Below are 26,570 nucleotides of genomic sequence, written 5' to 3' on the forward strand. Positions count from 1 at the left end.
AAAAGTGAATAATAATATGAAAAATGTAATCTATAATAATAATAATAATAATAAGATTGTATTTGGATTGGGTTGGGGGAAACCTAATGTTGGTTACAACGAAAAGTGAGAAAGATGCGGGGAACTAATGAATCGTCAGTCTTTAATTTCTTTTCCTTTATTTTTTCATTTACTTTTATTTAATAGCATTACTATGAAATATTTTCACATGTAAAATAAGGAGCTTATCATATCATAGTGATCTTTTTTTTGTCAATTTTTTATTTTCTTTATTTTTTCCAATTTTCAACCAGAGAATTATTTGACTTGTCTAATGCTTGATTTCCAACTATTATTATTAAAAAGAAAACAAGTTTGAGAGTAAAATCTTATGTAATTTTACAGTTAATTTTTAGAGAATTTTGTTTTCTTATTTTAATTCGTTTATAGAAATATGATAAATTTGATTTATGTTAACATGATTATGTAAAAGCAAATAATTGAAATCATCCACAAAGTGAAATACTTAATTCCAAATAAACTCAAGTTCATATGATTTAAGACAGATTTACACGAAGTAATAACTCGATTGGATCATGTAAATGAACATTGAGGGTTGTTATGGGTGTCTAAACTTGGACAAGCTTTTAAGGTTCACACATGAAGAATGAAATGAACCAACTCTTATAATTTATTTCTTAAATATTGGTTACAAAAGCATTATCCCAAAACATAATGATCCAATGATGATACGAGACATCATTGCAAACCCTGACGTGGGTAGAGTATTTGTTGATTAAGGAAGTTTGACGAATATATTATATCATTTGTCATTCAATCATATAAAGATAGGGAGAAAACAATTGAAATTGTATGAAGTGACTTAGATTGGATTTACAAGTGACCAAATTCAACCAATATGATATTTGGAAACATTCTTCACGATAGGCGGCAATGTGGAGAAAAAGATAGTATTGACCAAAGTTTGATGGTTAATATGTTGGAAACATTCCTCACCAACCCTTGCTTGATGCATAAGGGACAATGGTGTCTATTAGGCGTTTGTTGATGAAATTTCCAACAACAAAAAATAAAGATCATAGTTGTTACCAATAAAAAGATATCAACAAGTGGCTAGACATTTTGAGGATTTTTAAGGAGGATTGTAAAAGGAGTAAGGTTAAATGAATGCGATTTAGCCCAACCCTGGTTTCCTTTTTAATAAACCTAAGTTTAAGAATTGATGTAGATGATGAAGATGATTCATAAAGGTTACAATCAATAGGTGAATTTTAACCTTTTTCAAGTTAGATGGTCACGAGAAGATATCACAAAGGTAGGGATTAAGCTAGATTCAAGGATAGAAAAAACATTAGAAAACTTGCTAGTTAGTAAAAAAAAAGATTTGCTTGCATGGACAACACATATATGCCAACTATTAACTTGTAAGTTTTGTTGCCTCGAACTTTCAATAGATTTAAGTTTCAAGTTGGTGGCACTAAAGTAAAGGCATATAAGGATAGAACACCAAAAGGAAACACAAGAATAGATTGATGAAATGTTATACAACTTGGCTAGCTAATGTTGTTATGGTGAAAAAGTTAAGTGAAAAAATGTAGAATATGTACCGACTATACTAACCTTAATAGAGTTTTTCCTATAAATTATTTTCCTTTGTCCAACTTTGATAGATTGGTGGATAATTTCTTCAATTACATGGATGATATTATTATGTAAACATTGGATAAAAATTTAGAGTAAATTACATGGACCTCTCACGAGGTTTTCACTTATTACACTTGATGCCCTCCATTTTGTAACCATACAAAAAAATCTAATTTATTTTCTCATACAGCATCAAAGACCCCTCCCTTCCACTTGCACTCTTATATTTCCTACGAATTGCACTTGATACCTTCTATTATTTTTTGTTTGTTTTAGTTCCTACTATTAGGTAATAACGTTAATAAAGATGTAACACTGATATTGATAGCCCATTATCTTTCTTATAGGATAACCACGTGTAATTTTTTGTTAACCTTTTTTGAAAAAACATACAACCACAAAATCTAAATCAGTCAATAACAACACAATTAACCAATGAAGCCCAAGAAATTGGCAAAAAAAGTTCAAAACAAATATAGATAAAATGGAACGCAAGCATTACAGATCGGAATGCAAACCACAAAATCTTAAAAGAGAAAACTCACCAGAGGTGGTCATTAAGGAGGTTGTTGCAACATGCAATAGAAACAAAAAAAAATGAAATGATAGGAAGGAAGATAATGGACAATTGATGACTGAATGCTTGGCTAGGAGGAAAAGATTTAACAATACTCACCATTCACCAAATGACAAGATTCAAAATGAAAGATAAAGGGAGATGGAATATGGTGAGGGACAACACGAGTGAAAGATCCTTCTAGATGGTGATGCAATGGGAGACACTAGGAAAATAATAAGATGAACAGTTGAAACTCTTTAGATTTTTATGAATGCAAATAAATGCGGGAATAGATTTTGGATTTGAGATAACGACTTGATTGAGATTATGAGAAGGAGAAAGAAGTGTAAGGAGATGATGAAGGAAGAGTGAGACAATGAATAAAAGAGTAGAAAGAGTTACTAGGTTAGGTTTTTAACTAGAAAATGTATTAAAAATTTAGACAAAAAAAGAAAAGAATATATGAGAAAGTGAAATATAAAAGTTGAAAAGCATAAAACACATAGTATATATGTGAAATGAAAAATAACAAATGTGTATTAAAAATTACCATTTGATTTTGAAAACACAGGCTGAAAATTGAATTGATCTGGTTAATTGGTTATCTAAAAAATGTCCAAAAATCTATTTTTTTATTGGTTTTGAATTTTTTTAATCAATTCGTCGTTTTTATTGAATGGGATCTGAACACTCTTAGTCTTAGGTTAAATAAGTAAAAAAAATAATTATTAAAATCAATTGTAACTTGTTATTGTCTTATTTTGTGGCTTTTTAAATTTTATTCGTAGTTTGTAGAATTTTATAAAATAAAAGTTGAAAAGTTTTTTAAGTTTTTCAATTTTAAATCAAGTCTTAGTCTTTATATTTTAAAAATAACAATTTGGTAATTATATTTTTTTATAATTGGTAACTTTCATCCTTTTTTATATAGAACTTAAGATATCTAGGATAAAAATGTGAAATGAAATAATTATTAAAATTTTTAATAAAAAAATTTGTTTTTATTTGATTAAAATTTACTTATTTTCTAATGGAATTTTGAATTAATTAGGATATCTTTCTTCCAATAAATTAAATGTTAGATTACTCGTTTGTTTCTATAATTTCATTATTCTTACCTTTTTAATCTTTATAATTTGAAAATGATTTTTTTGGTCTTTATAGTTTATATTTTAATTCTCTTTTAAAAATGGTTTTTTTGTCCTTATAATTTGCATTTTAATTTTTTTTAGTTCCTATAGTTTGAAAGTGATCTTTTTAGTTCCTATACTTTATATTTTAATTCCTTTTTAGTTCTTAACATCAAAATATGAGTAATATTATCAATTATAATTAACTACAAAAATATTAACAAGTAATTCATAACTAATTTATCACAAGATAATTTGTAATAAAAAAATAGTTAATAATTTATAACTAATTTGTAGCTAATTATTTTTATATTTTTTTGTAGTAAGGACTAAAAGATAATTAAAATATAAATTATAGAGACTAAAAATATTACTTTCAAAGTATAGAGACTAAAAGAGAATTAAAACATAAATTATAAAGATTAAGAAGAACACTTTTAAATCATAGGAGATAAAAAAATTAAAATATAAATAATAAGGATTAAAAAAATCACTGGAATTAAAAGGTAAAAATTGTGAACTATAGAAATCAAATAAGTAATTTAAGGTAAATCAAAAGGCTTAAGATATTTTTTTAAAATATAAAGTCTAAGACTGATTTTAATATAAAAAACTAAAGGAGGTAAAATACATTTTACCTTAAAAGAATTATAAATTTCAGAATGCACAATAAATATATGTTTAATATTTTTTAAATAAGAATTTATTATAAATTTGACTATAATTTTTTTAATGAAACAAGATTATAAAAAAATTATTTTAAAAAAAGCACTAAAAGTTATTTTCACAAATAAATAAATGTAAATAAAGTGTTGCACAGGTGTTTAGTATTTATTATGTGGTTTGAAGTTGATGGATGAGGCCTTGAATTTGGACCAAGAGAAGAGAAGCGGTGGATAAAATAATAAAGTGAAGAAGAAGAAGAAGTGGCTTGTTTAAGGAATGGCTTCTCTGCTCCTCCCTCCAACTCCAACTGCTACTTCTTCCACAGTTAAACACAACAAAATCCAAACGAAACTGAAACCAAACAGCAATGCTCATGCAGCTACATGTAATTTCTTCTTATCATCGAATTCAAACGCAAACCACCGTTTCAACTCTGCAAAGTGCCATGCATTGTTGGATGACGTGGCCAAAGGGTTGTTGGAGAGCAGCAGCAGCGTTGGCGTGGACCAGTTCCAGAGACTGACCGAAGGCTTATCCCACATGCAGAGGTGGGAGATCCTCGTGTTTGGAGGCTTGACGTGGATTTACCTGACTGCAAGACCAGGTGTTCTTGTTGGTGCCATTGATGCGTACCTTTTGGCACCTCTTCAACTGGGTTTGGACAACTTGTCTGGAAGGAGGAACTTGAAGAGGAGTGACTTTGTTGTTGGAGACAAGCTCGGTGAAGGGTCCTTTGGTGTTGTCTATTCGGGTATTTTGGTCCCAAAGAATGTGGATCTGGATGTGGTGCAGAAGAGGGGGAGAGGCAAGACAACACAGGTGGATGCCAAGTCTAAGGATAAAGTCATTCTTAAAAAGGTATTTATTGTTTTTTTTTTTTCATTTCCCTTAACCATCCAACCCACCTTTTATCTCGTCGAGTCCACCAATCCTTGACCATTAGGATTCCTCATCCTCTCGGTCTTTCTTTTCTAAATCCTTGCTTTCATGATCAAGAGAAGAAAGATTTGTAAATGAACAAATATTTTAAACTGAAGTAGATCGGTAAATTGCATAGTACTTGATTTGCAGCATGAGTTGCTGAATTACCATTTTCTGTTTTTGGATTATAAAGCATGCATTTTGCATAATCTGACAAATGGAATGTGCAGGTTAAGGTTGGAATCCAAGGGGCTGAGGAGTTTGGTGATTATGAGGAGTGGTTCAATTACAGGCTATCTAGGGCAGCACCCGAAACATGTGCTGACTTCCTTGGAACTTTTGTAGCTGATCAAACTAATTCACAGTTTACAAAAGGTGGAAAATGGCTTGTTTGGAAGTTTGAGGTGCTCTAGCTTGTATTTCTATTCTATTGCAAGAACAATAGCCTTTAGATTAAATAATCATGCACTATTTAACTGTCAGGACTCAGGAGTTTCATAAATATTTTTTTCGGCTGGTGTTAAATGTTATCTTGAAAATATAAATTGAATTTATCATCTTTGTATAGTTTATTCCTTCATTTACATAAATTAATAGGAGGATTGCCTGTGTCACAGGGAGATCGTACTCTTGCTGATTACATGAAAGATCGCAACTTTCCTTCAAACTTGGAATCTGTGATGTTTGGACGTGTCTTGCAAGGAGTAGACTCTTCGAAACGAAATGCATTGATCATCAAACAAATAATGCGCCAGATCATTACATCTCTTAGGAAAATTCACGATACAGGCATTGTTCATAGGGATGTAAAGCCAGCCAACTTAGTGGTTACTAAACGAGGGCAGATTAAACTCATTGATTTTGGTGCAGCAACAGACCTGCGGATTGGAAAGAATTACGTTCCCAATCGTACCCTTTTGGATCCTGACTACTGCCCCCCAGAATTATATGTACTCCCTGAAGAAACACCAAGTCCACCACCAGAGCCAATTGCTGCTTTCCTTTCACCAATCCTGTGGCAGGTTTTACTACTTATATCCCATTTATGCTCTCAAAGTATGGTTCTTATGTAGGAATATTAGTTTTAATGAAAAATATAATTCTGGCGATCAACAATTTTATCAAATTGGTTAAAGCAGCATATCAGCTAAGATCTGTTCACAAACAATATAATTGTTCTGTAAATTAAAATTTAAGAACTCCTAGTTAAGAAACATGTTAATCACATACTGACTGAATTAACTATTCTCCGGTTTGTTCCACATATACCTATTTTGCTCAGGAAGTGCTAAAGTGGAGTTATGTGATTATTGTTGCAGTTAAACAGCCCTGATTTGTTTGATATGTATTCAGCTGGGATTGTACTCCTGCAAATGGCAATACCAAGCTTAAGGTCTCCTGCTGCTTTGAAGAATTTCAACTTGGAACTGAAAACCTGTGGATATGATTTGAAAAAATGGAGGGACTATACTCGCCTCCGGCCTGACTTCCAAATTCTAGATAGTGAATCTGGTAGAGGGTGGGACTTAGCAACAAAGCTTGTATCTGAGAGAGGTTCCCTAAGAAGAGGACGTTTATCTGCCGCTGCTGCTCTGCGACATCCTTATTTTCTTCTGGGTGGTGATCAAGCAGCTGCAGTCCTTTCAAAATTAAGCTTGAACAGAAAGTGAGCTGCTAAGCAAAGTGAGTATATCATTCCATTTTCTGATTCTTTCATTTTTTTAATCACTGGTTATCTGTCAAATTTATGTAGTCAAGCTTGAGCAGTTTTTTTTTTTGTTTCGTCTTGCTTCTGCTCATGTTGGCTTCTTAAAATATGTCTATGCAGTTATCTAAGGTTTCCTTGACAAGAAACTAAGAAAATAATTTAGAATGAATATGAAACTGTGTTTTCTATTTGACTTTGTTAAACTGGATGAAAGAAAATCACTAGTGTGAACCACTTGCAATCTCTGCACTCTCTTTTGCATCATAAGGTGATGTAAAAGTTGCCGGTTAACCCAAAAGGTAGTCTCTCGGTGTAAAACAACAGGTTTCTTTAGGTCTTTGGTTACTGATAATATGTCAGCATGGTTTAGTCATTTATTTTTTGTTCTTTTGTTGTGTAAGAACTAAGAACCACATATCACTTTTGATTGAAGCCCTATGAGGTAATATTATTTCTAAACATTTATTTTCATCAGGAGGAGCACAGTTGAATTCAAAGGTGTCCCACACCAAGCCTGCCTAGTTTGTGAATTGACAACCATCAATTATAAGATTTTGTTCCATTTTTTTTTTGTTTTTGGGTTTTCCTCCCCAAGTTTAAATTGGGGAGATTTTCTACTCAATTTCAGGCAAGCAATAAGCCTGAGGACATCAAAGCTTACAGAAGGAAAAATTTTCCCTGCAGTATACATTTACATCTTTTGTGTAACCTATATGACAACAATCTCAAGCAGGAGCACAATGTGGTTTTAAGAGCTTAATCAGTTGTCTCCTATGGTTTCTTTCTACAAGAGGTGAATGCTTGAAGATTGGTGGGACCTCACTTGTAATACCTAAGCTTAAGTTCTATGCCTTGAAACAGGACATACAGCTAAGTAGAGCTGCTTGCTATGACACTTATTAGACGAAACTTACATACTTACATCCAAGATGAGATTATATATTGAGTTCCATATAGCTCTGTCATTTGAATAGTATTCTTGTACGAAATTGTGCTTCTTGTGGCTTTCAAAGAGTTGTCATTGATATAATAACACAATAGTTCTTCATACCAAACTTACTAGCTTATTTTACAAAATGCCACACATATGTCCGAACATACAAAGTAAACTATTGGCATCAATACAAACAGAATGGTACAGTGAATCCCCATATTTATCTCTTCTCTTCACTTTTCTATGCAATATCATTTTAAAAATGAAGCTAATACTCTTGCATCCAACACGGACCTGCTTTTTTACATAGCACTAGTTGGCAACTTTCCACATACGGAGTTACAGTTCGTCATGAATGAGTACTTTTTCCAACTCATTTCTCTTCTTACAACCCCAACGGCATTTCTTTGAACACAAGGAATTGAATAGGGCTAGCCTTGTGGATTGAAGGGATATAATGCTTGAAGTGGAAGGTGATTTTGAGAGAACAATTGAATACCCATCATCCATGTAATCTGTTCCATCAGGAAAGAGCTGCCACACAAGGCTTCCAGCCCCACTACCTCCTTTCTTTGTAGAGTTCAGGATGGTCTTGTACACAGTGTTTATAAGGTTGTCTCTATATGTTGAATTGTAGCCAGGAGCTTTTGCAGATACACCAAACTCAGCAAAAACAACTGGCATTCCAAGATACTTTTCAGCATCCTCTATGTGGGCTTCCATCCAAGACTTTATAAATGGAAGATGGGAATCAGCAATTGATTGTGAAATCCTTTGACAAGGTAATTAATTCATAGTTAGAAACTATCATACTCATGTCTAAAGGTGTGGATTTCAGATAATTAGATGAAGGGTAAAAGCAAAAAAATGAAGCACCCATGACATAATACATCAATATTGTTTAGAATGGAGTTTACTTGTATTCACTTGCGTGTGAATATGATAATAAGATGAATGTTACAAGTTTGCAGATGTTCAGTTTTCTGATACTAAACATACTTCAGTACAAGTTACCAATGAATAAACTCACCAAGAGTCTGGATATATGTGAACAGAAGCGAAGTCAACACCTAGAACCTGGTGGTTCCTGATAAAATCAGTTCCAACCTCTTGAGCATATGAGTTTGGGTTGAACTGATATTTCTGAGGTGTCGAGGGGCCATAAAATCCTTCTAGTCCAATCTCCACTAGGTGTTTTGGATCAATGCTCTTCACATAGAATGCCATTTCTTTTATCCAATCCTAGAATGTACTCAGTTTGAGCACAAAATGTGATATCATGGAGGGAACTGATTAGTTGAATGCAATTATTATATGATATGACAAACAAATTAGTTGAATGTAATGATCCTATGATTAAATATAAGGTGTTTCTTTTAAAAACATAGGTCCACATCTTCTTCTTTTTTTTAGTGGAAAGCAAAAGTTCTGGAGGGACAAACCTGTAACACATCACCTGAGGAGTCTGAGGTGCATCGAGGCTCATTCATCAGTTCCCAAGCAAAGATTGTTGGATCTTCCTTGTAAGTGATATTTGTGAATGTATTGACTCTATTGAGCACCGTCTACACAGTGAAAAATAGTACCAGAACCAGTTAGTTAAAAAGAATAAACAAGGAAAAAAGACCAAATTCACATGTATTCAATATTAGGTAGTTGAGCATTGCAGCATCACATAAAAAACAAGCAACAAAAGATGGTTTTTGATCTGTTGTTGAATTTTAAGGAACTACTTGCCTTAGCATGAGCCTTGTAGTAGCTTCTGAGAGATGGATGTGAAAAGAATTCATCATCAGATGTCAAGTTAAGGCCAGCTGCATTGCCCCACTTAACATACTGTGCTTTGCCACCATAAGCCTCCCAGTTGTTAGCCAGTGATAATATGAGCCTGATTTTGTATTTCCTAGCTTCACTTACCACAAAGTCCAAGGCCTATGGTTCCAACAATAATAAAATGAAATTACATCAGCATTGGTATTTAGCTGCACAGATAACTAGAAATTCGCCAGTATCATCATTCAAACATCAATAACCACAATACAATGGTGAAGAACGATTTCATCATATATACTATAGAAGTCAAAATCATAATCCTGTTTTTAGGAGTATTCCCTCTGTCCCTGATTAATTCACGCATATAAAGAAAGTTAATTAATTTGGTTATTATCATTAAATTTATAATATTTTTCCAAATTTATCTTCACTTTATTGGAAACTATTCATCTTCTCCAATCTTCATAGGAGAACAAAATAGATAATTCAAGGTATTTTAGTCAAAAATTAATTAATGTACCAGAGATGAAATGAAGTCTTATAAAAAGGAATGAAAAAATTTGTTGACTATGTCTTATAAATAGGAACAGAGGTAGTATATAAAAAGTACTGAAAATAACAAGTAGGAAATTTAGCAGCACTGACCTTGAATACGTCTTCATCATAAACTGAAGGAGATTTCTGAAGAGCACGCCATTGGCCATCATTGAAGGCCCAAGTCCTACAAACTGACATACCCACAGAGGATGCATGTTTGAACACCTCAGTGACCTTCCCTCGTGTGGACTCATCAGCAGCAAATACCATCAACCAGTATGTGTTGAATCCATTGACATAGAAAGGTTGGTCGTTCACCACAAATTGGTTTCCTTTCGTTTGCACCATCTGCCATTCATTTTCTTCCATGTCTCCCAATTCACTTCTTAACCCCCCCAAAAAAAACATGATTAAGTGTTGAAGTTAGAATGGACATTCGTGTGGGTTTTAGAAAATGAAAAATTAACAAGGGGATGTTCTAATACATTACATACCCATAACTTAAGATAGAATCTGCTGTATCAACGCTCTCCCAATCTTCATATTCACTGACATCAAATGCAGTTGAGCTTAGACTTTTAGTAAGAGTCAGAAAAAGGATCAAGGAAATGGTACGTAATCCTAATCTGTTGTGTGTTTCCATAGAGTTGGTTACCCCTAGCCACGATGTCTTATGGTGTTTTGGACCACATTATATAAGTGATCATCTTAAATTTTCTTACATAGAAGTGGATCAAAGACAGATACAAGAGTGGTGTGTAAGTTGAGACCATGTCACTACTCTAGCTTTAAAGCGAAGAAAAGCTACTATTCTATTTTATTCTCTTCCATTGCTTAGCATTGGATAGGCATGTCGGGTAGGAGTAAAGTAGCAAAAAATGTGTGTCCTAACTCCTAAGGTACACTCAAATAATGTGGGTTCCACAAACCAGAACTTGGCATACAGGGAGGTTTTGTTGGATTTGAAGAAACTAGCAGTTATAGTAATCACATAATTTGAAGATCATTACACATAAATAAACAAACTCTTAAAATTTGGGCTTAGGGCCTAATTCAATCCGACAAAATCAACTTGTTTGATGAGGATTGTCGAAAATTTTTAAGCACTACTTAGGCTGCCTTATCTCTAGTTAATATAGGATTCCATTTTCCTAAGAACCGATGTCCTGACGGCTGCACACAACGCCGCTCCACTTAGTATCTTTGGTTACCCCCTTTATAGGTAGTGTTTTTCGAAACATTGACAACCAATTCTGATAGGTTGTAACTAAGACGAGTTAGGAGTGATTGCAACTAAGGTGATCTCCCAACACAAACATGGCATAAATATAATATCATCAAGTTTATTCTTATTCTATCATCACTTTTCTAAAATAACGTCTTCACAATCAATTCTGTGTCAGAAAGACATATATATATATACATATATATATATATATATACATATATATATATATATATATATATTCCCCTGAAGAACTTGATGAAAAGAATTTTTCAAAAGGAGAAATATACCTGTTTGTGTGTGTTGAGTCCATGTAGCTTTCTTCTTTTCTAAAACCTAGTTGGAGGAGTATGATCCCTGGTTGGGGAGAAGTAGAAAGGATAGCTGAAGAAATCAGATTCAGAGAAAAATTGCAAACGAAGAAGAGTGGATCGGTTGGAATTGGCACTCTTTGCGTATGATGTTTTGTGAGAATGCTAAGATACATTAATGTCTTCCTTCCAAAGTCAAACCGTCATCTTTTTGGAACTATTGGTGGTGCTTGAGCTAGCTATATACTTGTCCTTGTTCCCAAGTTATGAACAAGGATTTATGTTATTCTTACTATTCATTAATCCCTTCATTTCTTTTATAAGATTTGTTCTTGCTGCATTTGGATTTACAAGACTAGAATCTGTCCATTTGGTTAGGAACAAGATCCAGCAGGTTGCCTTGATATTAAATTTCTATATTTACATTTACAGACAAGGTCAAGTTAATTAATTTGGTCCAAGGTTTAGTAAGTTAGTATTATTAGGTGAATATCATCATTATTTTGTTCAATCCCGTGGTGCTTGTCAAACATGCAAGAGGAAACATCACCAATTTGCATCTATTTCAGAGTGAGATTTACTTGCTATGTTTGTTCATTGGTGAAGAAGAAAGAATATGAATGAAAAGTAGTTACAATGTAAATTTCGCAAGTTATTAACATGACTTAAATATATTTAAATACTTGAACGAAGACACTTGATAAACAGTGTGGTGGTTATATGATACGTGGCGGCCATCAAGAAAGTTGACGTAGCCGCTACTGGGTCGTTCTCTCACCCAACATCAATATAAAAAAGACGCGTTTTGAAATTAACAATACATGGCTATTCATCCTTAATTTGTCAAATTATAAGTTATGCTAAACTTACATGATGTTGGCCAACATACCCTCGATGATTGCAAAGGGAGAGGAATTCTTTTATAAGTAAAAACTCTGTTTTAAGTAAGTTAAATTTCTATGCATCTATACCTTTCATTCTCTTTCTCTTTTTTCTTTCTTAACTTTCCGTTTAGATTCTTATTAATTCAGAATTTGGTAGGCTGACCAAGAATTATTTATGTTAAGTATCAAACTCAGATTTTAGTATATTAACCATTTGTGTCCAATCAGTTACTTTCAACTTAAATAAGTTTGAAATCAAAATATGTTTAGCAGTTAAAAAATTGTCTCAGATACTTATTACAAAATTCGAGAAAGATAATTGAACATTTAAACTTTAAAGTTTCAATTCCATGATAAGATTAGAAAACAAATGATTCTAAATCCTCTGCCTGCACATCTTTTTTTCTTTCGGTTGAACATCTTGAAAAGTGTCGTTCTACGGAAGTGCAGGCCGGCAATGGCAGCATCCGGAATTTATATTAATAAGTAACTAAGTTTGTGATTGAAGATTTGTTTCATAACCAACTCAAAAGATCAAAACGCGTGAAAATAACTGGGTGAGAGTCCTACAAGAAACCAAAAGTCCTAATTAAGATGACTTAAGAAAATGTACAACACACGCATGCATGCATTGCACGTACACAACCACACTATGATTAATTATTTACAGAAATAAAGACAAGAAGTAAAGAATGATCCATTTGTATAAGTTTATTCATTCTACTGAAAAAAAGAAATATGTATGGAGAATGTATATATACTTGTAAACAGCTAAAACGAATTTGGTCTATTGAAGGCTTGTTGAAGGAGGCATATCGAGCAGTGAGTAATGGAGAGATGCGAATTGCTCGGCTTCTCCATTCAGCCGGAGGGTGTCACAGAATTTGGAACCGTATTGGCGTCGGATTTTGCGACCGATCTGGAATTATCACCAACCAAGTAATCTGCCACACCCACCACATTCAGATATGGGAGAGGCCAGTGGTGAATGATGAGTTTTTACACCACAATAATACTCATCACACTATGAGTGGCAAAATAAATAAATAAAAACTATAAAATTTAAATCTTTTTATTCTAAACAGTACTGTTTTATTCTCCAATATCTTTTTGAATGATTAAAATTTAAATTTCTGTTTATAAGATATATCATTTATTCAAAAAGTATATCTTTAAATATTTGATTTTAGAACTGAAAGTTAAAAAACAACAATATTCTCTCTACTAGTCCGATTTTGAAAATTACATACTTGAGATAGGAGGATTAATTCGTGAAGTGTATATATTCATCATTCATGCAGTGTATGAAGTTACACAAACAGCTGAGGCAATAGCTGATAGAGTGATCAAAAATGGAGATAAGAAAAACGTTGGTGGTTGTTGTGATGACACTTATGTTTTGTTCGGTTTCCGATTCATTAAGGTTGTTTAACAATGGTAAGAGTGAGAGCCAACACAGGAGAAATCTTGTTGCCAATGGCCTTGGTGCCACTCCTCCAATGGGGTATATATCACACATCTACCTTTTAGCTATAGAATTGTCACATCATGCACGTGGCATTTTGTATTTGTGATTTTCTTAATTTTTTCAACCAAAATTAGTAATGACGAATACAAACTTATATATGCAAATTTTCATTGAAATAGAACTAAACACCGTAATATACAATAAATCACATTTGATTCACGCATAAAAAACATTATGATATCGATCATTCATCTCCAATCCTTTTGTACAGGTGGAATAGCTGGAATCATTTTCACTTAAAAATAAACGAAACAGTCATCCGAGAAACAGGTATCTCACGATTTGTACATTGTAGAGTGTCTTTGTTTTATTTTTGTTAGCAGACATTCCAATGCATCATTTTATGAGAGACAACAAATTGTTACTTTTCCTTCGACCTTCCTTTCAAGCTTGTTAAATGGAGAAAAATTACAAACACACAGTTAGTGACTAAGTCCAATACCACCAGGCAGCCAGTCCATTTAACTCACTTTCTTAATGGGAGTTGTTTGCACCACATGTTTTTCTATCTGCACCTCCTTTAACTTTATAACTTTTATGTCATTCCAAAACTACCTTGTGGCCCCTTGTGACTTGTGATGTGAAGCAAAATGGGTGCAATTTTCATTTCTACTTTATTCCTCACCTATTTTTACTCATCCATTTTATTTCATCTCCACTCTACCAAAAGTGAATGAGTTGCTCAAAATAGAAAGTATGATACGATATTATAGAAAACTGTAAAATATTATTAAAAAATAAAAAAATTTAGTGAGTTTCTTCATTATATTATAGATGCTCTAATAACTAAGAAGACCAATTTATTTGTTAGGATGGAATAAAATAATTAAAGGAAGGATGTTAATTTCTAAAATTATAGTTTAGTATAAAAGGCTGCAATGTTGCACTATAGTATAAGAGTTTTAATTCAGTTTTTAGAATTGTAATAAAACGTAGCATGCATGGATTGTGAATATAAATTTAATATTTCTTTTTATGCACTTGGCACTTTATAATATATTTTTTTATCCATGTTTCTAATTGTAATATTAAAATATATATATGCGTAATGCACAAGTGTATATCTAGTATATTCAAATATTACAGTCTAATATATTGCAAAAATTTTCTTATGGTTTTACAGCTGATGCCCTTGTTTCTACGGGTCTATCCAAGCTAGGATACACTTATGTTAACATAGGTACATCAAAAACCTTTTTTTTTGTTTTTTTTCAAGTGTTTCTAGTTTTTTTTTTTTTTTTCACTTCCCTTTACTTTGCAAAATGACATAACAACTGCAATTAACCTTGATCCATAATGCTTCGCAGATGATGGCTGGGGTGAAATGACCCGGGATGTCGATGTATGAATTGTATTGTTCTTCATATGTTTTGTTTCTACTTTTCTTGAAATCAAATTAAAATGATTTCATTGAATTAATAAAGAATTTGCTCCAAAATATATATACATGACAGGGTAATTTGGTAGCCCATAAAACCAAATTTCCTTCTGGTATCAAAGCTCTTGCAGATTATGTTCATGGGAAGGGTCTTAAGCTTGGCATTTATTCAGCTGCAGGGTACAAGATTTAACCAAAGCATATGTTTCTCAACTCTTTTAAAATTTTAGCTCCATGTATATGGTTGGGGTAATTTTGCAGGTATTTTACTTGTGCAAATGTGATGCCTGGTTCACTTGGTCATGAAGAGCAAGATGCCAAGACTTTCGCATCATGGGTATATAACACTGTTTATTTATTAAATTTGCTTATTCCTTTTGCTTGACTCCAACATATTAGTTGCTATTAAATAAACGGTTATTATTATCATTAATTTTTTTTTTTTGCAGGGTGTTGATTATCTCAAGTATGATAATTGTAACAATGGTGGAATAAAGCCTATTGATAGGTAGTAAAAATAGTTATATTTTCACAACACTGTTATAGTTATTTTCCAATTTTATTTTCATACCTAAAAAAGAAAATTGTTTTTTTTTTCTTTTTTTGTATAGATACCCTATTATGACTCGATCTTTGATGAAGGCAGGCCGTCCAATCTACTTCTCGCTATGTGAATGGTAGTTTTTGTTTGTTTTTAGATTGTTAATTGTTTTCAAATTTTGCACTCAATTTTTCCCTCTAATTACACGTTGTTTTGTTAATAAGGGGAGACATGCACCCTGCATTATGGGGTTATCAAGTGGGAAATAGCTGGAGAACTACTGATGACATTAGGGATAACTGGGATAGGTAAAAAATCAAAAAGCATAACAAATTGTATTAAAGTTGGGTTTATACTTTGTTGTTGTACAAACTATATGTAACTATTATGTTTGGCAGTATGCTTTCAAAAGCAGATATGAATGAAGTTTATGCTGATTATGCAAGACCTGGTGGTTGGAATGGTATGAATTTCACTATGCTTTCTTTATTTTGTCTAGATAATAATGACTAATGAGAGTTTTTTTTTTTAATGGTCATTTCTCTTTCTTTCATTCTAAACATTCAAATCGACAGATCCTGACATGCTCGAGATAGGAAATGGAGGGATGAACAAAAGTCAATATATTGTTCACTTCAGTTTATGGGCCATTTCCAAGGTACTATCCATCGCAAACATTCTAATGTACTTCTTCTATGTATATAACTTCTATGAAAGCATACACTTTAGAGTGAAGTAAATAATTTATACACAACAATGTAAATTGTTTTTACATTATTATAAATTATCACATATGATATAAATTTATTAACTTTTTATAGTAATGATAATAATCACTTTAAAAATCATACCTACTGTAATTTCTAAATTAATCACTTTATAATTAAACTCTACTTTATACATTCCGTTTTACATGCAAAGAGTTAGTGCAGGCCCCTCTTATAATTGGCTGTGATGTTAGAAATATGACTGAAGACACTAAAGAGATACTATCAAATACGGAGGTTATTGCAGTTAACCAAGGTGATAAGAAGCTTAACACGTGTCTTCATGTACAATTATTCTTGTTCTTGTGCACTAAGTAAATGGCCTTTTATGTGGTTTTTAATATATTTTTTATACAACTTTAGATCCACTTGGTAAACAAGGTAAAAAGGTTAGGATGGAAAGCGCTCTCGAGGTAAATTGCTCTTGCTATACACCATGTATGCACATAGTTGAATAAGAAAGAAAATAAATAATCATTGAAATGTGTTTTTTTTTCATCAGGTTTGGTCAGGTCCTCTTTCAGAATACAGGGTGGCTGTTGTTTTACTCAATAAATACTCTGATCGTCGTGCGTCCATTACTGCTCTATGGGAAGATATTGGCCTTGATCCTTCTAGTGTTGTTGAAGCACGAGACCTTTGGGAGGTAGAATAATAATTTAGTGAAAATTCCATGGTATTTTCAGAAATTTAAGGGTTTTAGAATTGTTATGGAGAAACTCTTTGCCTCTCTTGGACTATTGATATGATAGAGCAACTACAATTTAAATTCTAGTTAACAATTTGTAACTTACTGTTCTATCATATTAATAGTACAATCTCTCTCTCCTTTGTTATGCTGAAACAGTAAAACTAATTCAATTATTGGCTTAAAAAACAACTAATTATACTAAAATTAAACTCTTAGATTTCTCTGGATATCATAGCAACTCTATGTGTCAATTATCTTTATCTTTTATTACACTTTATTGGACAATGATGCTGAAACATATCTTCTTTTCAATGCATGCAGCACAAGACATTGGAAAGACAATTCGTGGGTAAATTGACTGACACTGTTGAACCACATTCTTGCAAAATGTATGTGCTGAAGCCAATAGCTTGAGTTTCAAAAGATGTTTGGATTGCAACTTTGGGAGCCATTGCACTAGCACATTTTTCATTTGCTCATGAACTTTTCTTTTACTAGTATCTCGTGAATAAACATCCTTCTCTTGTTTCTACTCATGGATATATGCTACTTTAGTTAGTGTAATTTAAACAAGATTGCATTTTCTGATTTAGTTAGTTTGTTATGAATGATGTTGGATTTGTGCTCCTTTAGTTCATTTATGCGTTGCTAATATGTTTTGTGTTAGTGCAATATCAACAAAAGTTGAAAAATTCTATTTAATTTGAAAATTTGTACAAAAATTATATTGAAATAAAGATGAATAATTAAGATAAATTGTGAGATCTGTTATAAAAAAATATTTTTAGAGCTGAAGTAATGAAAATGATCTTGTAAGATGTGAAAATTTATAAAAATATCTTTTGGCAACTCGAGGGTTACTCTCCGTTAGAATTGTTCTTAAATTAGTGTTTATTTGAGTCTTAAGTGCAGTCATTCAGTTCATTTGATAACTGAATTATTTTAAGGAAAAGGAAATTAAATGGGTGACCGATTAAAATGATAGAGAAAATACGAAAGGAAGATAAAAATGCTTATGAGACGAGATATGCTTGCTGACCCACCGAAATATTACAACCCAAGCTTCAAATTTTTTAGATTACAAATAAAAATTAAACTTCATTATTCATCCCGTATAGATAGATATTTCCCTTGTCTGACAATGAAGCTCAACATCTTAATATTTGTTATGTGAGAGTGGGACATTAGTAGCATAGAACGGTTTCTTGTCCATCAAACTTGCAATACATGTTGATTTTCCTGTAGTTCTTCGTCGTAACTTAGATAGAGTATTGATTGATGGTGGAAAAGGCAACAAACATGACAAGTGCACTAGGGAGCTGAGTCTTTTAGATGTGGCCAAGAGACATGATTAAATGGAAGTTTGTTTGTTTTGATAGTGCATATCAGATTGATTACAAGAGACATGGCATGGGATTCACATGCATGTTTTCTCATAACGTAGAGAGAAAGGATGTTGGGTCCTACACATGTGTTCATAGCACATTTCATATTTGTAGAAGTGGGGAAATTTTCCCAATTCACCTTCAAATATCGGTTCACATTCACTAGCTAGCTCCAGTTAAATGAACATCAAGATGTTGAAAACAAGAAGGTGCTGACAACAAAATTTAACCTACCTGCAAACTAGTGATGCACACAAGATTCATATTTGGTCCATCTACCGGAAGAGCCTCGAGGCTGATCTCTTAAAGACTTTTCCTTCAAGCTTTAGTCGTCTATATATATGCTTCTCTCAGATGACAAGGTCGGATTGTGATAGCAACAAAGGACCCATCGACTCAGCACCATGCATCAGTACGTGACCCAGCGCCATGCAACAAACCCACACGTGTCGTCACTATATAAGCCCAAGTATCTAGAAGATTACGTATAAGTGTACGAGACAAGCACCAAACCTTGATCTTTCTGTCATAACAGAAAGGATATTAGCTATTGTAATAGTCTATAAATACTACACTACGTGCATGAATAAAGCAGCGAATCCTTTGAGTACTTTAACTTTTCGTGCGCTTTCCTTCTTAGGTACTCAAATTTGGTACTCAAATTTTTAAGAACTTGAGTACTAAATTAAATTATTTAAAATAATTTGAGACTAAATTGATTTATTTTTAATAACTTGATAATCAAATTGAATCTTTTAAAAATTTGAGAAATAAATTGGTTTATTTTTAAGAACTTTGAGAATCAAATTAAACTATTTAAAATAATTTGAAAACTAAATTGATAATTAATTTTATTAAGAAAGATATAATAAATATTAAAGAGGTATTTAAGATGATGAAATATTTTTTAATCACTGCTCATACAGCAAAGTAACGTATTTGCTAGATTCAAGGAACTTGAAGTTGTGTTGCTAGATTGCTGCAACAATGGCACATGTCAATGAGAAGTAAGAAGCAGTTTGGACTTATAGATTGATTGCTTGGGATACTGAATTGATTTTCTAAACCAAAGCAAGGTATCAATCTAACGCTCTCAACTCAACACAAAATATCAGAAACTATACATTTTAATGAGTACAATTCATAATCCTCGACTAGGAATGCCTCAGAATAGCCTTTTCTAAACCAACGCAAGGTATTATCAATCAAACCCTCTCAACTCAGCACAAAATATCAGAATTCAGAAACAAATTATCCATTTTAATGAATAAAATTCATCATCCCTCACCCGGAATACCTGAGAACAGCATGATCATAGTTCACATATGAAGTAATAGCAAACTGAGTAAAATGCAGTTGAAAAATCGTAACACCTATGCTAGTCTACTTGGAATATAATGATTCAGGTTATACATTTGTCCATCTAAATCATAAGATTGATTGCAAAAACATGTTGAGCAGTAGTAAATGATAAGCTGAAAATAAAAAGCATAGGCAAATTAGCCATGGGCCATACTGCCACAGCAAGGATATCTATCACATTTTGCAGAAAATACAAAAATTTATATTGGTGCTAGGTCCGTGAACAATGTATATGGTTTATCTTAACACGCATCAAATGATCAAAACATATGAAAACAAAAAATTGCTACTGTCATTTGCCCTTTTCATTTTACATGATCAAGATAACAGTTCAAACACCCCCACCCCCCAAAAAGGGAAAAAGAAAAGTTCCTCCAGAGTAGAAGTTATTAACTACATCAACATCAACATCTAATATATCGATCTCTCACACTTAGTAAAATGTCAATGAATACGAAACATTCAAACTTATCAAACAAACCATAACTAGAGAAAAAAACTAGAAACACGAAAAGTAAGAAATAAAAATGCTAAAAAAATGCAATTACAAGTTACCTTGGAAAATGGAGGTCTGATATGTGCCTCTTAATTTTCAACAACTAGCTGCGCAGGGTGGTGGCCAAAGTTTGCTAGGTGTAAACTTGTTTGCGCAGGGTGAAGTTTTGGCCATTCAGGCTGTTCATGGAGACGATATTTTCATGCTCCACCAGAGCATGAGCTTTTGGGAACCACGGGAGATTATTTTCGAAGCAGCTAACCAACAGGTACTTAGTTTCTGGGGAGTTTCACACTAGGATGGGAAGGACTTCCATTGCACAGTAGATTTACCTTCCCTTTATTAATAGTATACATGATAATGTGATTTAAACTATTTTATTTAACTTGTGATTTTATCAAAACCTATATTTACTCCTTTCACGTCAAAAATAACTTTTAATTTTTATATTATAGTATTTGAATAAATATTGAATACCCACTTTAATTAAATTAGGTGTAATTATTAAAAGTTTAAATTTGGATGTTAATATTGATAAAATTAATTAATTAAACATTGATAATATAATATGAAATTAGAGTTTGAAAAACATTAAAAATTTACACTTATAAAATCAATCATATATCACACCTGATGAGATTTTCAGTAATTTCCACAAATGAAAAACACAAGATTAGAGAGGCATTAAGGTAGAGACAAACTAGAGACAGATGAACATAGAGGTGGTGTGTTGAAGGAAAATTGAATAGGAGGAGGATTAGCTGAGTAACGTGGGAAAGAGGTAGATGTAGAGCTGTTCTCAAATTCCATATACGGCTAATGGAGAACACCGGTGTTGTACTGTGTTCGACTAATAAGAATTAGGAAAAGGAAAGTGAAGGGGGATTGTGACTTGTGAAAGGGGTTCTTATAACAATAATGACTCAAATAACCATAAGGCACATCAATTCATTATATTTCAAAGGTACCAACGACATCAATTCATGTTGAAATTTTAAGTACAAGACATTCATTTGATACGTCATATTTACATTTAAAAAGAAATGCAATGACAATGTCACGGGAATACATGCAGAATACGCACTACCATGTGAAGAGAGAAGGGAAGAGCAAAGCTTCTATGAATAGATATACCACAACAATCACTATTGCTTATGAGGCACTACATCATTAACCACAACAATCTTCTTCTCCAGCTCTGGCTTGTTGGCTCCTACAAGTTTGTCAACTTCTTTTCCATCTTTAAGAAAGAAGAAAGTTGGTGTGGCTTTGATGTCCCACGAAGTGCTGAAGTCCTGCAACATACAAAACCATGTTCATTAATGTCACATATTAGGACAACGATTAAGTCCCCATAACATCCACCAGGGAGAAACTACATGATCATCCAAGAAACATTCATCTTTAATTATGGATTTCCAAATAAAGATTTCTCTGTTTCCCAGTGCACGTCGAAGTAAAGGGTAGTACTAATTAATATTTATTTACTATGCTTTAAATAAATAAATAAATAAATAATAATAATAGCTTGGCTACTTACAGCTAGTTCATCCACATCGACTAATAAGAACATGATAGACGGGTATTTCACGGACAACTCGCAATAATGTGGTGCAATCACCTTACAAGGACCACACCATGTTGCACTGAAATTTGCAATTACCTGTTAAAAATGAAGCTTTAGAATTAACTATTGCACCCAAAGGAAATACAGTATACTCATGAAAGAAAGGGGCTGGGTGGGGGTTTAAAAGAAATTTAAGCAATTAAATTATCATATATTCTATCAGAATGGGAGGGGTCAACTCAAAAAATATCTCCATGTGCATTTTCTGTAGAGAGAAAAATTTCCAAGTGGGGGATCTGAAATGGACAGACATCACGTGTTTGGGAGGCATGATGATGTGGACAGAAACTATGGGGTTCATACATAAAAAAATTAAAACCATGCCCTTGAACAGTCTGCCCTCAGAAAATATCTTCACAAATTCCATACTGCTGTACTAGTCATATTATAAAGTTCAAAGATACAAATCAAAATGTCCTTCACAAAGTTCAAGTGTAAATAATAGGACCACCTCATGCCGATTTTGAGAATATAAGATTATATCCTTTAACAAGTTTAAGATTAAATAATAGGATCTATCCGTGCCAATTTTGAGAATACGATGTTAAATCATATCCCCTTCTGTTAGACCAGGCTAGCAGATAGAAATTGGGCTTAGTTTAGTCAGAACAAAGGCTGAAAGCCTTTGAAAGAGAAGAAAATCAACCCTGATGAGCAGGGAGTTGGTTAGGAGGGAACTGACATGTAGGAGCTTAGTGGGGTTGCCACATGCGAGGGTGCACATTCTGTTAGTTTTAGTTAGCTTTTAGGAGAGAGGTTAAGCTCTTAGCTTTTTCTTCAGTTTCAAGTTTATCTTTTTCTCTCAAACACGACTTCCTTTTTCTACTTTTAAAGGCACTAAAAAGTTGAGTTGAGTTGGTTAAGCAAAGTGTACTTTCTTAACTTGTGTTTGTGGTGAGTCTTTTTTTTTCCCCAAATATTGCATTATATTATTTTTTTCTCTTTTTTTTTTTTGAAAAGCAATTTTTCTTTCTCATTGTAAGATTGATTTATTTTTCCTTCATATCTCATGTTAAATTTTTGCCTCCCTTAACCATTTTTTCTAGTTCCATCCCTGACCCCACTGATTCCACATTGTATTAGCATGATTAATGCAGTTAAATACTTGATTTATATTTGACGTAATCAGAATTAATTGTTTTTTTTTCCAATTTTATGCATTTATTGGTTGTCTTTCCCTATTTCCTGTATTTATATGAGTAACCTCTTGTATTTTATATGCACTGAAAATATCATTTGTAGTCTCTACACTCTCCCTTCCCTTCCTCCTTCCCCACCTAAACCCCTATAATTTCAACAGATTGTTAATCATCAACAAGAATGATAATAAACTGAAGGCATTGAGAAAAACCAGGTGGAAGCTTCAATTAGTTTTGTAGGATTAAATGAGGACTTTTATCTAAAGTTATATGCCAAAAGTTCTCAAAAAGATTAGTGAGGCTTTGCTGTCAAGAACTGGAAACACAGATTAACTCATTTTACCAACTACATACATGCATGGTAAATTAATAAGGGTTCAGCGAAACAATACAAACAAGACCTTCAGATAACATTTAATATTATTGAGCTACAATTACAAATTAAATAAGAAGTAAAACTTACAATTTTACTCTCCTTCCTCGCTTGATCCAACTTTTGGTCCCAAGATTCTTTGGTAGTAATAAGTTGCACATTCCCAGAAGCAAGCTCCACAATATGATCAGAATCATCATCCGCATGAGCCTGCAAACATTAGAAACATGATAATTCACAGTCAATCAAATTATTAATGACAGATATGAACTGATACGGTACAAAATTGTTTTAGAAGCATTGAGGTGCCATGAGGCTTGCAGAACTATCAAAGAAATAAACAATTTTTTTCGCCCTGCCCCCCTCTTCCTGAGAGTCAATAGTGGGGAGGAAAGAAAAGTCAGGAAGATACTAAGCTGACAGAAGGACAAATTTTAGGCTACATTTTAAGTACAAATTTGTTTTATTGCCTTAATGGGTTTTTCACATGGATAGCCAGATAGGGATAAGGAATAAAAAAAAATGCATTCTCAGATATCCTGAAGTTAAAGACGAGCCCTTCAGTACCATTAAAAACATGGAATTCAAGAAAAGCAAAAGATGGAGAAAAGCGGGAAAAAGAGAAAGAAAAAAAACCAAAATTCTAAGGATAAGTTATTAGTAAACACAACTGAATAGAGCAAGAACAGAGCAATTAGTATATTACTGCAAAAAAGCAATGGTTGATGATATTCCAGCATCAATAAACCATAGATTATGTTAGAAATACAAAATCATTCATAGGCTTCTACCTAATAGCTTAAGCTCTTAGGAGAAACGGTCTTTGACATAGTATTAGAGCCTCTATGACCAAATGGACAAAAGTTCAAACCTCGTCACCTCCATTCTTTTACATAAAGTTGAATATCATCAGTATAAGAATTGCCCACACTTAAAGTCCAATGGGCTCTTACATGAAAGGGAATGTTAGAAATCTAAAACGATTCACAGACTTCTACCTAATAGCTATAAATTTTAGGAAAGTTGGTCTTTGACAGAATGTAACAAAATTCTCTTTTAATTGGACATGTTATACCTTAATCCAGTTGTTACCTCTGTTAACATCGTTTTTACTCCTGCAAATATCCATATTCCCAGTTTAACTACTTTGATATAGATTGACTATATAAACAACAATGTTATGAGTTCACTGCAAGAAGCATTGGTTAACTTACATCATATCGGAGCTGTATTCTCATCTTTGCAAAAATATGTTTCCATACTCTTGCTTACTTTCAGTTGACATAGTTTTGGAAAGTAGCAAATTAGTTCTGACCTCTAGTTCTTAAATTGTTTGCCTCTCTAGTTATAACATCATCGGCTAGGCTCGACTAATATTGCTCCTTAGTCCTTACAACTAGATTAGTTGTCCATGCCTATGGCATAATTGGAAAGTAAATATCACTGTTTGATATTTAGAATATAGATATCTTAATACAATTGAGGGTGCTAACAATAATTACTCATTTCTAATTTTTTATTTTTCATTAGTTATTAGTATGTTTCTTCATTTCTAGTTTTTTGATATTCTTTTCTAATCTATCTGCTAAAGATTACTTGCAATACAGTCCAGGAAGGCAAACTGAAGATGTAAATGTTTAGGTCTAGAAGTTGCAAGCAAATAACTTAGTTTTGCCAAAAAGAAAAGCCATAGAAAAAGACCATCAGTTCAAGTTGTAACAGCAGGGCTTCCTTACACTATTATCCTCATAAACTATACCAGAGGGGAGAGGAAAAATGTTTCAGACACATTCAAAATCATAACCTACTGAAAGATTATTTGATCTGTTTAAGATAACGTTTAGCAGGAAAGACTTGGGCTTTCAAGTTCTGATGAGAATAACTATAAGAAAATATAATTTGAAGTATCCAAATGTTCTTACCTTGCGCAAACAATTCCCCATCTAATAGTTTCAGAGCCACGAAATTGTAAAACTTGAATAAACTGAACCCTGCAAGCAGAATTTCGGCACAACAAATGTGTCAAAATCCATAAAATTCAAAGAGAAAGTCAGAGAGAATAAACAAGGGAATTTGGAAATCACAGAAGAGTGAAGGTACACAACACGAAAACTACACAATGCTTATTCAGACATGATTTTCCTACTTAAAACTGTTTCCAAGTATTCCTAAAATGCAAAGTAATAGCTAGAACGATGATGATGATGATGCAAGTGGGGTCCCATCATTCGTTCAGAAAATGAGAAGAAAAAAAAATTGCTTTGGCTACTGAGATTAGAACACAAATTTGCTTGCATCTAATAGCACAAAATTCTATAGCAGGAATTTAAAGTTGCCAACTTTCGAGCAAGAAAAGGAAAACCCATGAAAGATTAACCAAAATTAAAGGGATAATTTATGAAATTGGATTAGGAATATCAGAGAAAAATAAAACCCACCGTTGGGAAAAAGCCTAGTTTGCAGATTTGAGCTGAAATGAGCGTTGCCTTCTTCAATCCGTGAGTGAGGTATATATAACTAGACCAAGGATGAGGAGGAGAAGATAAAGAGCGTTTCAAAAATATTAAATAAATGTCTTTTTTGTTCCCAACACAAAAAGTTGTATAGTGATGAATTCAATTCAATTCAATTCTGGAGACAATTATTTATTTATTCAATTGATAATTGAATCGTACTAATCAATTGAGACAACAAACAATGACTTTACGAAATTACTAAATTGCACATTTCTCAGGTGTGAAATGCTAATTAATTAAAGCCAATTGCTTTAAGAGAACTGACAAAAAGGGTAAGAATATGATATATGAATGCAGTGATTGAAATTTGACCCTTGACCTGTGAAATTGAGGACGACCGACTACCAAGTCTTCCAGGCTATCCATTATAAAATTATTCATTAATTTTTTTTGTAGTCAGTTCTTCATTGACTAAAACATAACCTTTTCTTTTTTATCACTTATTTTTATTCTCTTTTTTTTCTCTCCTGAAAAT

The 26,570-nt window shown here is 32.8% G+C and overlaps 4 protein-coding genes across 8 annotated transcripts; 2 read left to right on the forward strand and 2 right to left on the reverse strand.

Annotated features, from left to right (window-relative positions):
- Nucleotides 1-4,183: 4,183 nt before the first annotated feature.
- On the forward strand, nucleotides 4,184-7,584 carry LOC100788727 (serine/threonine-protein kinase STN8, chloroplastic). 3 transcript variants are annotated; one of them, XR_005889147.1, is made up of 5 exons: nucleotides 4,184-4,857; nucleotides 5,151-5,324; nucleotides 5,538-5,942; nucleotides 6,274-6,603; nucleotides 7,104-7,584. XR_005889147.1 is itself a non-coding variant. In XM_003548281.5 (5 exons), exons 1-4 carry the CDS (start codon nucleotides 4,276-4,278, stop codon nucleotides 6,588-6,590), a joined length of 1,512 nt encoding a protein of 503 aa, XP_003548329.1. In that variant the 5' UTR covers nucleotides 4,184-4,275; the 3' UTR covers nucleotides 6,591-6,603; nucleotides 7,104-7,584. The 3 variants fall into 3 exon arrangements, 2 of the variants coding, with proteins under 2 accessions (XP_003548329.1, XP_006599740.1); XM_003548281.5 differs by having other exon boundaries at nucleotides 6,240-6,603; XM_006599677.4 differs by having other exon boundaries at nucleotides 6,240-6,603; nucleotides 7,257-7,584.
- A 65-nt stretch (nucleotides 7,585-7,649) lies between these two features.
- Nucleotides 7,650-11,812, reverse strand: LOC100789254 (mannan endo-1,4-beta-mannosidase 6). 2 transcript variants are annotated; one of them, XM_006599676.4, is made up of 7 exons: nucleotides 11,388-11,812; nucleotides 10,367-10,420; nucleotides 9,981-10,254; nucleotides 9,300-9,494; nucleotides 9,005-9,127; nucleotides 8,593-8,804; nucleotides 7,650-8,334 (listed from the first exon to the last, which is right to left on the reverse strand). In XM_006599676.4, exons 1-7 carry the CDS (start codon nucleotides 11,582-11,584, stop codon nucleotides 7,902-7,904), a joined length of 1,488 nt encoding a protein of 495 aa, XP_006599739.1. In that variant the 5' UTR covers nucleotides 11,585-11,812; the 3' UTR covers nucleotides 7,650-7,901. The 2 variants fall into 2 exon arrangements, with proteins under 2 accessions (XP_006599739.1, XP_003548330.3); XM_003548282.5 differs by having other exon boundaries at nucleotides 9,981-10,257; nucleotides 11,388-11,808.
- A 1,832-nt stretch (nucleotides 11,813-13,644) lies between these two features.
- LOC100789787 (alpha-galactosidase 1) lies at nucleotides 13,645-20,466 on the forward strand. Its single transcript, XM_003548283.3, has 15 exons — nucleotides 13,645-13,796; nucleotides 14,032-14,090; nucleotides 14,944-15,000; nucleotides 15,128-15,162; nucleotides 15,275-15,378; nucleotides 15,460-15,535; nucleotides 15,648-15,706; nucleotides 15,810-15,875; nucleotides 15,964-16,047; nucleotides 16,138-16,202; nucleotides 16,315-16,397; nucleotides 16,672-16,762; nucleotides 16,870-16,919; nucleotides 17,009-17,152; nucleotides 17,519-20,466. Exons 1-15 carry the CDS (start codon nucleotides 13,645-13,647, stop codon nucleotides 17,609-17,611), a joined length of 1,218 nt encoding a protein of 405 aa, XP_003548331.1. The 3' UTR covers nucleotides 17,612-20,466.
- Nucleotides 20,467-21,396: 930 nt separating this feature from the next.
- Nucleotides 21,397-26,196, reverse strand: LOC100790322 (thioredoxin H9). 2 transcript variants are annotated; one of them, XM_041010853.1, is made up of 7 exons: nucleotides 26,018-26,188; nucleotides 25,502-25,570; nucleotides 24,794-24,994; nucleotides 24,655-24,694; nucleotides 23,670-23,789; nucleotides 21,981-22,103; nucleotides 21,397-21,735 (listed from the first exon to the last, which is right to left on the reverse strand). In XM_041010853.1, exons 3-7 carry the CDS (start codon nucleotides 24,796-24,798, stop codon nucleotides 21,586-21,588), a joined length of 438 nt encoding a protein of 145 aa, XP_040866787.1. In that variant the 5' UTR covers nucleotides 24,799-24,994; nucleotides 25,502-25,570; nucleotides 26,018-26,188; the 3' UTR covers nucleotides 21,397-21,585. The 2 variants fall into 2 exon arrangements, with proteins under 2 accessions (XP_040866787.1, XP_003548332.1); XM_003548284.5 differs by lacking the exons at nucleotides 24,655-24,694; nucleotides 24,794-24,994 and having other exon boundaries at nucleotides 26,018-26,196.
- Nucleotides 26,197-26,570: the final 374 nt, after the last annotated feature.

The sequence above is a fragment of the Glycine max genome, chromosome 16 (genome assembly GCF_000004515.6).
Source record: "Glycine max cultivar Williams 82 chromosome 16, Glycine_max_v4.0, whole genome shotgun sequence".
NCBI lineage: Eukaryota > Viridiplantae > Streptophyta > Magnoliopsida > Fabales > Fabaceae > Glycine > Glycine max.

Coding starts and splice junctions, on each gene's coding strand:
- LOC100788727 (XM_003548281.5), top strand. CDS start 4,276: ATGGCTTCTCTGCTCCTCCCTCCAACTCCAACTGCTACTTCTTCCACA. Junction 4,858..5,150: donor ATAAAGTCATTCTTAAAAAG/GTATTTATTGTT, acceptor TGGAATGTGCAG/GTTAAGGTTGGAATCCAAGG. Junction 5,943..6,239: donor TTTCACCAATCCTGTGGCAG/GTTTTACTACTT, acceptor TTATTGTTGCAG/TTAAACAGCCCTGATTTGTT.
- LOC100789254 (XM_003548282.5), bottom strand. CDS start 11,584: ATGTATCTTAGCATTCTCACAAAACATCATACGCAAAGAGTGCCAATT. Junction 10,421..11,387: donor GACTCAACACACACAAACAG/GTATATTTCTCC, acceptor ATTTGATGTCAG/TGAATATGAAGATTGGGAGA. Junction 10,258..10,366: donor GATTCTATCTTAAGTTATGG/GTATGTAATGTA, acceptor GGGGGGGTTAAG/AAGTGAATTGGGAGACATGG.
- LOC100789787 (XM_003548283.3), top strand. CDS start 13,645: ATGGAGATAAGAAAAACGTTGGTGGTTGTTGTGATGACACTTATGTTT. Junction 16,398..16,671: donor GTTTATGGGCCATTTCCAAG/GTACTATCCATC, acceptor GAGTTAGTGCAG/GCCCCTCTTATAATTGGCTG. Junction 16,763..16,869: donor GGTTATTGCAGTTAACCAAG/GTGATAAGAAGC, acceptor ATACAACTTTAG/ATCCACTTGGTAAACAAGGT.
- LOC100790322 (XM_041010853.1), bottom strand. Junction 22,104..23,669: donor CGAGGAAGGAGAGTAAAATT/GTAAGTTTTACT, acceptor CATTTTTAACAG/GTAATTGCAAATTTCAGTGC. Junction 21,736..21,980: donor TCGATGTGGATGAACTAGCT/GTAAGTAGCCAA, acceptor TGTATGTTGCAG/GACTTCAGCACTTCGTGGGA.